Source organism: Stegostoma tigrinum, chromosome 5, assembly GCF_030684315.1.
Source record: "Stegostoma tigrinum isolate sSteTig4 chromosome 5, sSteTig4.hap1, whole genome shotgun sequence".
NCBI lineage: Eukaryota > Metazoa > Chordata > Chondrichthyes > Orectolobiformes > Stegostomatidae > Stegostoma > Stegostoma tigrinum.
This window is the reverse complement of record NC_081358.1, coordinates 9,693,208-9,707,944: the sequence shown is the minus strand read 5'-3', so window position 1 is coordinate 9,707,944 and position 14,737 is coordinate 9,693,208. Positions and strand designations below refer to the sequence as shown.

The 14,737-nt window shown below is 39.0% G+C and overlaps 1 protein-coding gene across 7 annotated transcripts in view; it reads left to right on the top strand.

Moving 5' to 3' along the window:
• sugct (succinyl-CoA:glutarate-CoA transferase) overlaps positions 1–14,737 on the top strand; it is a 395,299-nt gene that overhangs the window by 161,419 nt on the left and 219,143 nt on the right. For 5 of the 7 annotated variants that reach the window (XR_007247336.2, XR_007247337.2, XM_048529015.2 and 2 more), the window contains one exon: positions 8,414–8,516. Coding sequence is in view for 5 of the 7 variants with exons in the window: in XM_048529015.2 (XP_048384972.1) it covers positions 8,414–8,516 (103 nt within the window). In the remaining 2 variants the exon portion in view is untranslated. Of the gene's footprint in view, positions 1–5,631; positions 6,236–8,413; positions 8,517–14,737 lie in introns of those variants that run through there. The other 2 variants (XM_048529018.2, XM_048529017.2) reach the window with 2 other exon arrangements.

Sequence of the window (14,737 nt, the reverse complement as noted above, 5' to 3'; positions counted from 1 at the left end):
ATGTACGACTCTACCAGTCCACAAGTTGTACCAAACTGTAAATATTCTGTTCAGTCAACAAATGATCAAATCATTTCTCTTTGTTACTGTTAGCCAGAACAAAGGTTTCTTCAATAAACTCAAATAACTGGTTTATTAAGAACAAACATATTCCTTAAACAAGTTGCAAAATTGGTTATTAGCTAAGATACAATGCAGATTTAAATTGTAAATCATCCTTGATCCTAAAACGCACATGTTCAGAGTTGGAACAAGCAACAGCCCTGCAGGGTTGTTCTGGCTGGAAAAGAAAGTAGGCAGAAAAATGTTCCTGTGGGTCAAGGATTTGAATGCAGAAGGTAGAATAAGCTAACTTGTCAGTCCTTAGGTTTCCTGTCAATGAGATCCAGTTGCTGTAGGTTGCAGAATGTTGGAAGCTAGGTTTGACCTAGGTTGTTGAAATGCATTAACAATTAAGCTTTTAGTGTTTATGAGGAGATCAGAGATGCAAACTTCTGGCATGTTCTCAGGTTACCAGAAAATATTTAACTGAATTCTCTCATCAGGGAAAGGGAGGTGTTTCTCTCCTACCAGTTTCCCTCCAACTTCCAGTTTTCAGGAGAAACAGAATTTGTTATTTCCAGCTTGGAGATCCTTTTCCAACGGATCCAACCACTTCCAAACCTGTGGCAAAGCAGTGGATAAAGGCCCAGGGGCTGATCCGAGGCAACAAACTGTACAGATCCTAGTGTTTTCATTTCCCCAAGCTTGTTCATCCAACGTATAAACGGACCATAAAATCTACTTTTTTAGCTCTTAAAATAGTGCCCAGCAAATCTTTTTCAAATTTACTCTCCTTTTCTCTATGCAACAGATAACCCTCAGTTGTCACAATTCTTAAAATTTGAATTCCAAGAAGTCACATGGTAACCTTTTGCAATCCAGTAATTGCCCAAATGTTTCATCTTCCACTTTCTCACAGTCTAGAAATATATGTTTCTAACACTAATTCACTGGCTGATATGTTTCTTGGACAGGTTGAGTAACTGAAGAGTATAAAAGTTTTGAAAATATTTCTGTCTTTTGTATCTACATTCCCAACGAAACAGTTGCTGTATCCACATTTAAGATTAACTTGGTGATAATAGCAATATGACTAGGAAGAAACACTACTGTCTGGAAAATGATAAATTGGAAATTCCTGACTCCTTAGCTGTGACTTAATTTGTGACTTATCTAAGCAGATCTTGAAACACAAACCTGCTGTGATGCTTGTCGCCTTGTCACTTCTGTAGCATGATCAACTCCACAGTGTCAGCACAGCGGCGAGAATAGGCAGAGTGAAGAATTGAGATTTTTTTCATTAGAGAGTCAAGCGGAGAAACAGCTTCTGTCTCAAATTATATCTCTATCTTTTCTCTCCCTCTGTCTTGCTATTTTCCTCTTTCCTTCCCTCTCAGTTGGTTGCCATTCTCGCCATCACTTCTTTTCGTACGCTTTGTCTGTGTATTTCCCTTTTACATCGTAGTTTAAATTTTTTTCCTTTGGATGTTTCTCCCCCCCTGTCTTTGGTTTCTACTTTTTGTTTCCATTTTATTTAGTTTTCTAAAAATATTTTACTTTGCACTTTGAATCATTCTGTTTTGGTCTTCTGTTTCTCTCCTTTCTCAATTTCCTCATTTTCCATCGCTTTCTTTTCCACCACTGTCACTCAATGTTTCACACTCCTTTAGTCCTCTGTTTTCTCAATGTTTTTTCATCTCTTGTTCTTCTTCTTATATTTTTTCTTCCATTGGCTCAAAGTAATACGGTGAGCTCGTGTGATTAGTTTTTTATTTGTTGTGGTCACTATCTTAGCAACTGATGCAAGTGTGGTGATATGATGTTGAGAGTAACATAGTTCACTCTCGAGGCAAGTATGACCTGTGCTGTATGAGGCCCAGTAAGTGAGGAAAAGAATTATGTAAAATAGTTAAGTGATAAAACAAACCTTTTTCTGAAGAGTTTTCAGAGATTTTATTTGGCCTCTTGAGGCAGTTTTGGTGAAGTGGGTGGCATAAAAATGCACATAAAAAGACTAGCTGTGTTACTGCAGTATTGCAGCATTCCTTCCAAAGAGTGACAAGAGTGCAATTGTGTTAATTAAGACTCCACAGTGACTGTTGCAGCAGCATAGTAATTTTGGTGGTGTCAAGTTGGTGAGTAATTGTGTCAACACCACAGAAATGAGACAGCTGGAAAGTGAGAGATTATAGCTGAAACAGATTTAAATGTTTCCAACAGAAAATAGCTCTTTTCTGGTAACAGCTTTGTATTAAATTGTGAAATTTCTGGATTGGATGTCTTTGTGATCTAGTCCTTTCCCCTGATACCAGTGATGACTTCAAGTGCTTTCTTGACATACCTGTCGCTTGGCATCAGAATGATATTTCTGCAGGAGTTCCTTAGAATAACCTGTTAGGTTCAATCATCTTTAGCTGATTTTTCAATGACCTTCCCTCTGGTAGAAAAGGTCAGTAGTGGGGAATGTTCATTTATGTTTTCCAGTGTTCAGTAATCATTTATACTTCCTCAAGTATGAATGATTCCTCATGGGGCGGCACAGTGGTTCAGTGGTTAGCACTGCAGCCTCACAGCGCCAGGGACCCGGGTTCGATTCCAGCCTCGGGAAACTGTCTGTGTGGAGTTTACACATTCTCCCCGTGTCTGCGTGCGTTTCCTCCGGGTGCTCCGGTTTCTTCCCACAGACCAAAGATGTGCAGGCTGGGTGGACCGGCCATGCTAAATTGCCCGTAGTGTTCAGGGGTGTGTGGGTTGTAGGGGGATGGGTCTGGGTGGGATGGTCTAAGGGGCAGTGTGGACTTGTTGGGCCGAAGGGCCTGTTTCCACACTGTAGGGAATCTAATCTAATCTAAAGCACTGAAGAGATCCATGCCCTATGCAGCAACATTTACCTCTGTGGCAAATTCAGGTTTGTTAAAGTGACAAATGATAATTGTGCGCAGGCTATGACCATCTCAAACTTGAGAAAATTTCCCTGAGACGTTCAATAGTATTACCATAGCTGAATCTTTGGTCAATATCCTGGGTTTTACCGTTGATCAGATACTTAACTGACCCTAAGATACATATATACTGTGGTGAGAAGACCTAGTCATTGGTTCAGAATTCTGTAGCAAGTAATCCACGTTAGAGTCAGAGTCACACAGCACAGAAACAAAACCTTCAGCCCAACTCATCCATGCTGATCAGGTGAATTAAACTGAACTAATTTCATTTGCCTGCATTTGACCCATATCTATCTAAACCTTTCCTATCCTCAAATCTGACCAAATGCCTTTTAAATGTCGTAATTATATTCTCATCTACCACTTCCTCTGGCAGCTTGTAAAAAAAGTTACCTGTCATGTCCCTTTTAACTTTTTCCCCCTCTCACCTTAAACCTATAAGTTTTGGTCTCCCCTACTCTGGGGAAAAGACCTTGACGATTCACCTTATCTGTGCTGCTGCTGATTTTATAAACTTCTGTAAGGACACCCCTCAGCCTCCTACACTGCAGGAAAAGAAGTCCAGCCAGTCCAGCCTCTCCTTACAGCTCAAATCCTCTAGTCTCGGAAACATTTGTGTAAAACTTTTCTGTACCCTTTCCAATTTAATAACATCCTTCCAATAGCAAGGCAATCAGAATTCCAAATGTGTCCCCACCAATGCCTTAACCTAACATACCAACTGCTGTACTCAATGCTGTGACCAATGAAGGCAGGTGTTTTGCACAGATAGTAGGAACTGCAGATGCTGGAGAATCTGAGATAACAAGGTGTAGAGCTGGATGAACACAGCAGGCCAAGCAGCATCAGAAGAGTAGGTAGTCTAGGCCCGAAACATCAGCTTTCCTGCTGCTCTGATACTGCTTGACCTTCTGTGTTCATCCAGCTCTACACCTTGTTATCTCAGCCTTCTTCACCACCCTGTCTACCCATGATATCACTTCCAAGGAAGTATATACCTGCACCCAGATCTCCCTGTTCAATAATACTCCCCATTAACTGTGTAAGTTCTGCCCTGGTTTGTCTTACCAAAATGCAATACCCTGCATTTATCTAAATTAAACACCATCTGCCGTTCCTCGGCCTACTGGTCCAGTTGATCAGGATACCACTGCACTCTTAGATAAGCTTCTTCACTGTTCAATCTACCACCAAACCACCTATATTCTCATCCAAATCATTTATATAAATGATGAGCAATAATTGACCCAGCACTGGTCCTTGTGTGACACCGTTGGTCACAGGCCTCCATTCTGACCCGACTGATTCCTCAGAGTGATCCCCCATGTATACAGGTGCAAATCAAGAGTGTCATGTTATACTGTGCAACTAACTGCACAAGTGCAGCTTTGACAACGTCATTCAAGTTGAAGCAGCCTGGCTGATCAGCACCTAGTTCATCATAAAACATTCACTCCCTTTGCCATCAATGCGTACTGACATCAATCCGTGCTATATTTGAGATGCAGCACAGCAACTTGCCAAGGCCATTTCAACAGCACCTTCTGAACCTACGATGTCTGTCAGCCAAGGTCAAGGGTAAACGGAAGCACCAACAGCTCCAATCACACAGTAACTCCCTACCTTGGCTCTACATTGCTATTCCTCTACTGTCCTACATAAAAAAAAACAGTAACTAACTTCTTGACAGCACTGTGAGTGTATCTACCTCGTGAAGGATGCAACAATTCAAGATGACAGTATATAATCTCCTTTTTAAGCATGATTAGAAAGAGGCAATAAATTGCAGGGGTTTTCAAATCATAAAATTGAATGAAAAAACACAGTGAGGGCTGCCAAGCTCCTTGCAGTGGACTGTGCTGTCTGAAGATACTGCTTGAAAAACATGCTTGCCCTTCCTTATTGGACAGCCAATGTGCAGATGATCTATTCATTGGCTGCCTCTGTAAAACTCAACTCGAAATTATACATCAGTCTTCGGCAGATTCAGAATGCAGAAATTTCCAGACTCCTAGCACTCAAGGCAACATTCAGATTTTTCAGTGGTGGTCTTGCATTTTGACTCTTTTGGTGTAATGGGGTATTAGTGAAAAATCAAGAAATCTTTACATTTTGAAAGAGAGATACTGTTACAATGGAAAAAGGAGGCAATTCAGCTCATTGTGTCTGCACTGGTTTTCTGAATGAACATTTCACGTAATGCCATTCTTCAAAGTTCTCCCTGTAACCCTATATATTATTCCTCTTCAAATAACCCAGCTGCCTTTTGAAGCATTGATTGAACCACCTTCTATCGTACTCAAGTAAGGTATTTCAGATCCTAACTGTTTGCGGTGTAAAAGAGCTTCATCTCATCTTGCTTTGTCTTCTTTTTAAAACTTGTGTCCTGGTTTCCAATCTTTGCAGAATGGAAACATTTCTCCCAGCGCCCCGGTTTCATCCCAGAGTCCAAAGATGTGCAGGCTAGATGGATTGGCTATGCTAAATTTCCCATAGCATTCAAGAATGTGGAGCTTAGGTAGGTTATGGGGGGATAGGTCAGTATGGACTTGTTGGGCCGAAGGGCCTGTTTCCAGACTGTAGGGATTCTATAATTCTGTGATGACTCAATTTATTTTCTTCAAGGCTGCTTTTTAATTTTCAGGTGCAATTCTGGTTTTGAGGAGCCTCTTTCTCAGTCTCACCAACTCCTTCTTTAGGTGATACAGTCTGATGGTAGGAATACCTTCTATGTCTGTGTTGTGGGGGTTTTGGACTTGTGCAGAAGCAGAATTAGAAGAATTTGTTGATATCCCAATTGAACATTTTGTATATGGATTAGCTTGATGTGAATTCTGTAGTGATTGGAACAAGGTCAGCCAGGTGGATAGCATAGAATATGAGATCCCTAATTGGGGTTGTTAATCTGGTCCAATCAAGGAATCCTGACTAACATATATAAACAAGAGTGTTAGAGTTCTGCTCACTCTAGGAGCTAGGCCGGAGCTAGCTGGGTAGTGCTATGACTTGGTGGTGGGATACTGGCCTTTGTTGAGTTATTACAAACTCCTTTAATTCAGTGAAGGTGCAAAAGAGGTTAAAATCCAGTTTCCAGAGAAAAATTTCCAGTACATTTTTGAAATGCTTTTTCACTAATCAGTATTGTCTTACAGATATTTACAGAAGAAACCAACAATTCCGGTCAAGTATAAACATCTTGCTTAATTTTATTCAAATGTGTTTTTTTAGCAGCAGCTCATGTTTCATTTTAACATGGTATTTAAGTCCAGTGGTTCAGAGTGACTTTCTCCACCCCCCCCCCCCCCCCCCCCCCAAATAACTTATGGCAACAGAGTAGGAGCATCTTTGAGGAAATTCCTATCTGTACTCGGTTCCAATAACTTCCATACGAGTGAAACCAAAGAAAGAACTTGCACATAGGAAAAATTTGCACTGCGGTCATGTTTACTTTTGTTGAAATTTCATTTAGTTGTTCGCAGTCAGCAATACAGAAAGAGCCCATTAGACTCATCTAGTAATTCCTGAACACAAGTTACCTGCCATCCTTTTACCTGAGCATGTCCTGTTACTCTTTCTCCCTCACCAGCTTCTCAAATGAATGTGATTTGCATCAACTAATGTGTCCACATTCATATCACTCTTTTGGTAAAATGATCATTCTGAATTCTTTATTGGATTTATCAGTGACTTCTTTATTTATGTCCCCTATGATTACAAACATCTTCTCCATGGCAATCTTTTCAAGCTGTCTTCATTCTAAAGATTGACGTCATCACATCTGAACATTTTCTTTTCTGGAGTAACGATTTCCTCCCTGTTTAGAGTTTGGTATTGATATTTCCTATAGCAACAAGTAAAGCTTAATTAAGATCAGTGATAACTGCCTTACTAATGTTATTCATAGATTCTGCTTTTGGTTAATGTAGTCGTTTGGCAGGTAATAAACCCATATCAAAGTTCATTATAGTGCTATTTATCCATCATTTGAAAATTAGTGTGTGTGATTAAATCAGAAATTGATTTAAGGTAGTGTCTTCTATCACTTTACTGAAGGAAGTAATATCTGGATGTAAAAAGAATTAAAAACCCCTAAAAACGCAACCCAATTGTCACCAGTAACAATTGAGCAGCTGTCAGGTAGAAGTGGAAATAAAATGTTTCACCTTCCTTGAGCAATAGGCATGAGAATGAATGCAAAATACGGATAACAAATGTAAGACAATAAACTGACAGAACTGTGGTTGCTGGAAATCTGAAATAAAAACAGAAATTGCTGGAAAATCTTAGCAGATCCTCTAGAGAGAAATTACTGTCACCCGTTCTGAAGAAGTGTCACTTGACCTGAAATGTTGACTCTGATTTCTCTGCACGGATGCTGCTAGACCTGCTGAGATTTTCCAGCAATTTTTGTTTCTGTTTCAGTTATCAAATGTTGTCTTTTATGGATCATGAAGTTGAGTTATGTTGTAGAGGCAGTAAGATGGTATCTTATGTAATGCTTTGTTGTTAATTAGTTCATGGTAGGTCTCTGAGCAGCAAGATGGGAGACCGCCTTCCAGTTATTGGACAAGGAGCACTTCACCATTTCATATGTTACATAAAGTTCTGTCAGATAATTGGATCAAGGATCTTCGAAACAGACAGCACAGAATGAAAGACTTATTATAGACTAGTCACTTTTTCTAAAAGAGATAGTAGATTCATTCCACACTTGCCTTTTTACCAAAGTTTACAAAGTTTCCCTTTTTGTGTATGTATGTCTAATTCACTTTTGAAAATTACTATTGAAACTGACTCCATCATCCTTTCATCCAGTGCTGTCAAAACTCACTGTAATTTCCCCCTTATTTTGCCAATTGTCTCAAATCTGTTTTCTCTGGTTAGCAACTCTCTTGTCAGGGCATGGGTGTTATACTGCAAAAACTTATTTCCTCAACTGCCCTGAAAATTAGAACTCCACAACCCTCTTTTAGAAATGTATTTTTAATAGCAAAGCGATGCTGTTATCATTTATACAGACTCCAGTCAGAAATAACTAAATACAGCTCCAGAATGTTTCTTAAAATCAATATGAATTCGAATTTCTTGCCTCCAATTTCGAAAAACTGTTGAATTTCACTTTAAATTGGGATATTTATGTTAGGAATAACATTTTTGAAAGATAAAATTAAGCAGTTTCATAAAAACATTTAAGTTCCTGTAGACAGTATATTTTTGCTTGCATTGTAAAATTTTGGTTCCATGCAAATCAAAGAAACGTCTGATCTGGAAAACATCAACTCTCTCAGCCTCAGGGTAGAGTTTAGTTTTGCACAGAAATGTGTATCTTTATTTTATTGCTGGCTACTGCAAATTAAGTGATATACTGCTGTACAGTTTCAAAATCAGTACATCATGTCTAAACCACAGAATTCTTTTCTATTTAGATTTCTAGACAAGACAACACAAAACTGGTTGGAACTGTTTGAAGGTAGTGGTGTACCATATGGTCCAATAAACAGCATTCAACAAGCATTCTCTGAACCTCAGGTCAGTTTTTTGCTTCATTTTAATATAAAAGCTAAAACATGGATTGGAAGGAGCATCAGCTAGATGGCAGATCGCCTTACTTTGATGTGGTTGCATCAGCTTATTATTTAGAAAGAAAGATAGAACAACACCCAGCATGTTTAATCAGTCAGAAAAAAACTCTTGCAAAAAAGGTTCTAGATGACTGTTGTGCAATTCTTAACTTTTTTTCTAAATGAGTGCATTCATTAAGTCAGAAAAATCAACCAAAAGGCCAAAAACCAAAGATTAATCGCAAACAAAATATCACATCCTTGCAGCGAGAAGCTTCAACAAGGTGCAGTGACTTATGTTGTATGTTAAGTCTGTAATAGTTTGAGACTGTAACATGTTTATGTTCGATGCTATCCATGCAGATTTTGATGAAATACAAGATTGTTATGTTGGATTATGTGACAAATTGAAAATGAAAATTATTAATGTAAGTATGAAGTCAAGACTTAAGGAAAATTGTTTCTGAACAAAAATGGTGCAAATAAGTCAAATTAAAATGCTAGAAATCTGAAACAAAAGCAAAATTTATTCAGCAAGTTAGACAGCCTCTGTGGAGAGATGTGGGTTCAGTTGCATAGAAAACAATGGACAAAGTTAAAGAGCTCAGCAGAGGTTATTAAATTTTCCAGTACAAGTAATAGGACAGAGAGAATGGAAAGGGTCAGGATTCCAATATCAGGCACAGAAGATGAGGGGTCAAATATGAGAACGGGAAAGTCAGCCAGGACTGAGGATGTTGTACTCAAATGCACACAGTATATGAAACAAGGTAAATTAACTTGTAGCATAGATTGAAATTGGCAGGCATGATATTATGGGTATCACAGAGACGTGGCTACAAGGTCATCTTGGCTAGGAACTAAATATTCAAAGATACATGTCCTATTGAGAGGACATGCAGATAGGCAGAGGGGCCAGGCCTGCCTTGTTAGTAACAAATGAATTTAGATCACTAGCAAGGAGTGATATAGAGTTGGAAGGTTTGGAATCTGTGTGGGTAGAGTTGAGGAACTGCAAAGGGAATAAAAGTCCTTTGGGAATTGTGAGCAGGTGACTTAGTGGTATCAGGATGTGGGGAAGAAAATAAAGCAGGAGTTAGAAAAGGCATGTAAGAAACGCACTATCATAATAATTATGGGGACTTCATTATGCATGGACTGGGAAAATCAAGTTGATAGATCTCAAGAAAACAAATTTGTGGAATATGTACGAGAATTTTTTTTCAGCAGTTTATGGTAGGGAACAGGCAATTTTGGATTTGGTGACGTGTAATGAGGCAGATTAGGTTCGGGAGTTTAGTCTGAAGGAACCCCTAAGAGGCAGTGACCATAATATGAGGGAATTCACCTTGTAGCTTGAGAGGGAGAAGCTGGAGTCAGATGGAACGGTATTACAATTGAAAACTGTAACTACAAACACATGAGGGAGCAGCTGGCCAGAGATGATTGGAAGGGGAGCCTAGCATGGAACACAGTGGATCAGCAAATAGGAGGTTCTGGGACTAGTTCAGAAGGCACAACAGAAGTTCATCCCAAGTAAGAAGAAACATGCTAAGGAGATGATGAGGCAACTATGGCTGATTAGAGAAGTCAGGAACAGCATAAAAGCAAAAGAAGAGCATACATTATGGTGAAGATTAGTGGGAATTCAGAGGATTGGGAAACCTTTAAAAACAAGCACAGGATAACTAAAAAATGCCATAAGGAAGGAGATGAGATGTGACAGTATTCTAGCTAGTAATATAAAAGAAGATTGCAAGGTTTTTTTTTAAAGACTTTTTATATTCAATTACGGGATGAAGCTGTCACTGGCTAGGCAGCATTTATTGCCCATGCCTATTTGCCCAGAGGGCAGTTCAGAGTCAGCCAAATTGCTGTGGGTCTGGAGTCACATGTAGTACAGACCAGGTTAAGAATGGCCGTTTCTTTCCCTAAAGGACATTAGTGAACCAGATGGGTTTTTCTGACAATTGACAATGGATTCATGGTCATCGTTGGAATACTTTATTCCAGATATTTTATTGAATTCAAATTCCACCATCTGCCGTGGCAGGATTCGAACCCAGTCCCACAGAATGTTATGTGGGTCTCTGGACTAACAGTCCAGCGATACCACTAGGCCATCACCTCGCCTTTAAGATATCTTAAAGATAAGAGAGAGGCAAGAGTATGCATTTGACAGTTAGAAAATGAGGCTGAAGTAGTATTAATGGGGAATAAAGAAATGCATAAAGAACTGGATCAGTACTTTGCATCAACTTCCACAGTAGAAAACTCCAGCAGTATACCAGAACTTCAAAAGAGCCAGGGGGCTGAGGGAATTTAGTAGCCATCACTTAGGACAAGGTGCTGGGAAAGCTGAAAGGTCTGAACGTGGATAAATAACCTGGACCAGATCGACTGTACCCCCGAGTTCTGAAGGAGAATACTGAAGAGATTGTGAAGGAGTTAGAGGAGATCTTTCAGGAATCACTGGAATCAGGGAAAGTCCCAGAGGCCTGGAAATTCCTAATGTAACACCTATACTTAACAAGTAAGAGAGGCAGAAGTCAGTTAACCTGACCTTAGTTGTTGATAAGATTTAAAGTCCCTTCTTAAGGATGAGATTGCAGTGTATTAGGAAGTACAAGGTAAAATAGGGCTTAATCAGTGTAGCTTTGTCAAGGGCAGGGCATGTATGACAAATCTATTTGAATGCTTTTAGAAGATATTGAGTAAGTTAGTCAAAGGAGAGTCAATAGATGTCATCTATTTGGATTTCCAGAAAACCTTTGACAAGGTGCCACACAGGAAGCTGCTAAATAAGAACCCATGGTGTTTGGGACAAGGTACTGACATGGGTAGAGGATTGGAATTCTGGCAGAAGACAGAGAGGAGGGATAAAGGAGTCTGTTTTAGAATGGCAGCCGGTCACTAGTGGAGTTCCACAGGGTTTCTTTGTTGGGACCATGACTATTTACGTAATACGTTAATGATATGGATGAAGGAGCTGAGGGCACTATTGCCGCATTTGTAGATGACAGATGTAGGTAGAGAGGCAGGGTAGTGTGGAGGTAGCAGGGAGTCTGTAGAAGGCTAGGAGAGTGGGCAAAGAAGTGGCAGATGGAATACAATGTGGGAAAGCATGAGGTCATGCACTTTCATAGGATGAATAGAGGCATAGACTGTTCTAAATGGGAAAAGGCTTTGGAAATTTGAAGCGCAAAGGGACTTGGGAATCTTCATTCAGTATTCTCTTCAGGTTAATGTGCAGGTTCATTTGTTAGTTAGGAAGGGAAATGCAATTTTTCATTCATTTCAAGAAGCCTAGAATACAAGAACAGAAATGTACTGCTGAGGTTGTATAAACTCTAGTCAGAAACGCATTTGAAATATTGCAAACAGTTTTGGGTCCTGCATCTAAACAAGGAAATGCTGGCTAAATGGGTTCTTAATTAGTAAGGGGATTAAGAGTTATGGGGGAAGTCAGGACAATGGGGCTAAGAAATCTATGAGCCGTGATCGAATGGTGGAACAGAGTTGATGAGCTGAAAGGTCTAATTTTGCTCCTTTGCCTTGTGGTTTCATGGAATCCATTTTGGTTGTGGTACAAGTTATGGTGCACCTAAAACGTCTACAATGCCACATGTGCAGTCTGTTTACTCTGCACAATGGGAATCTTGCAATCCTTGCAGAACCACGAACTGTGATTGAATGGTGGAGCAGAGTCAATGGACCAAATGGCCTAATTCTGCTCTTACGCATTCTGTTCTTAAAACATAAAAAGGATATTTTGTATATGGGCAAGCACTTAAGCAAACAGTAAAGATGGGTCACATTATGAAGAAAGATCAAGAAATTTGACAAAGTTTTCTGTTTAAAAAAAAGATAAACTACTTAAGATTTTAAAATTATGAAAGGAACTGACAACACTGTTCACTCTGATAAAGCCTTGAAAAATTAAGGAGTTTAATGCTTGGTAATTTTAGGCACAAGAAGTAAAGTCTTGAAAACTTAAGTTATGGAAGAAGTAAAACGCCAAAGGTCACTGAAGCAGATCTGGTAATGGTGTTGGGTGATGCTTGGATATATTACTGAATTGAGAGGGAATTCACTGGGGTCATGAGAAGTGTATTAGGTGAGGTTAATCTGAGAAAAAGGATCTGATTGGTTTCAAAGGGCTCAATTTTAAATCAAAATTGATTTCACTTACAGGGTTAAACTGGGCCCATCATTTTTAAAGGTGTTATTATTATTCCAAAAGTTCTTTTATAGCTGATTGAGGAGGCTCGCCATAGGCATCATCATATAAAATGTTGAGGACGATGTTAAGCATCCATCTCCACTGGTCTATCTTTGTATATTTTTGTTTAGAAACTGCACTGAACATTTCATTTTTGTAATATTACCATGCCATCAGTACAAGGAGTTTAATTTTAAAATAAATCAGTTATCAATATCCACAATCATGATCCTCTCCTGTTTCACAATCTGGTTATTCTGATGTTTTGTTAGACTAGAGTGAACAAAGATCTTGAACAAATCTACAAATAGAAAAAGAATAAAATAAACCACATACTATTTCAAATGTTGAAGTTTTGAGGAAGGGTCACTGGACCCAAAACGTTAACTCTGTTTTTCCCTTCACAGATGTTGCCAGACCGGCTGAGCATTTTGCAGCAACTTTGTTTTTGTTTTTTGTTGTTGAAGTGTTAAAGGTAGCGCTAAAAGAGATATTCCTTGCTCAGCACTCCAACCACTCCGTTTCCATTTAGGAGTTTACTGATAAAGATCTCTGAAGTTTTCTGTTCAATTTTGCCATTTAGACTTTTACTTGGCAGGCATGTGATATGACAGATGTTGTCGAAATTTCAGAGTCTTGCATCTTCCATAGTCTGTTGAACCAGCACTTTTGTTGTTTTTGATTTAATCAGAACGCTTTAGTTCCATTTCAGCCTTATGAACTCGTTCATGTACCCTTTGTGGTAAAAATAGTCAGAAAGTTCACAGTGACTGTTGCCAAGGATCTCAACTCAATGCTCTTTGTTCCAATTTATTTTAACTTCAGTAAAGGATTACTAGCAATCTTACTGCCTACCAGCTTGGAATCATGGAAGTATATATTTCTATTTGATATTGAAGAACAGATATTGTTTTCTTGACAACTTAGAAGAATCAAACTAACTGTAGAAAATAAAACTCATGTTCTGAGCCGTTTATGAACATTATAATGGATGTAATTAAATAAAAATTCAGTATTATTTCTCATTGATAATTCCTCATCAATTTAAAAACAATAGTTGATGCATTTGCCATGTGGTTGTAGTTCTCCTCCAGCTATCACTCCTTTCTGCACGCAGGCACTTCTCCCTTTACAGCAACATTCACACACTCAGATTTACTACTTAGCCCTCCCGTTGAGCATGTTCCTGTTCGTGGTGCCATTTGCTTTTATAAAAATGCATTTTGTCCAATTACATTTTTGTTTAGCCCCTTTTTTCAATGGAATTATTACACCCCTGCTAAGGGCTAATAATATTTGATTATTTGTAGTGCTTTCGCATGAGGTAAACTTTAAATGGCCTGCTCCTTTATTGTAACAGTACAATGAACTCTGTATTGGTGATCTTTAGGAGTGCAGAATCAGAGTCAAACTATGAACAAAGATGCTATCCACATGAATCGGACAAGTTTTGACACACTGATATAAGAAGACTGTGTCCTATTATTAAGCATGAGTACACAAAAAGGTGAAGAGAAAAGATTCCACCAGTGGGGGAGAGAAGCACTGAGACTTAGAAGGGATTGTTCATCATACTAACTCAAAGTGAGGCTTCATTGCACAGGTTTGTCATAGTCTTCACAGACTGCATAGGGTAATAAGTAAAAGCTGGGCCACAACACATGCACACACATCTGCATCAGAATGTGGATGGATTAGCAAAGTGGGCAGCCAAAAGCATTTTGTAAAGACTACATCTTTTTATTTTACTTTGTTTTTGATTGTGGGTTGAATTGGGAAAGGGACTGTTTTGCAGGAAAGGATTGTGAAAGGAATTGCTGTACTTTTAAGAAGCAGGTTAATGAAACTCAATGTAAGTCATGTTTATGCTGTTGATTTGCAAACTCTGGGGTAAATATAAAAGGAGATGGCATGGTACCAGGCTGAATGAGATTTGGCCAGGAACAAGTAGCTGATTGGTTTGGGTA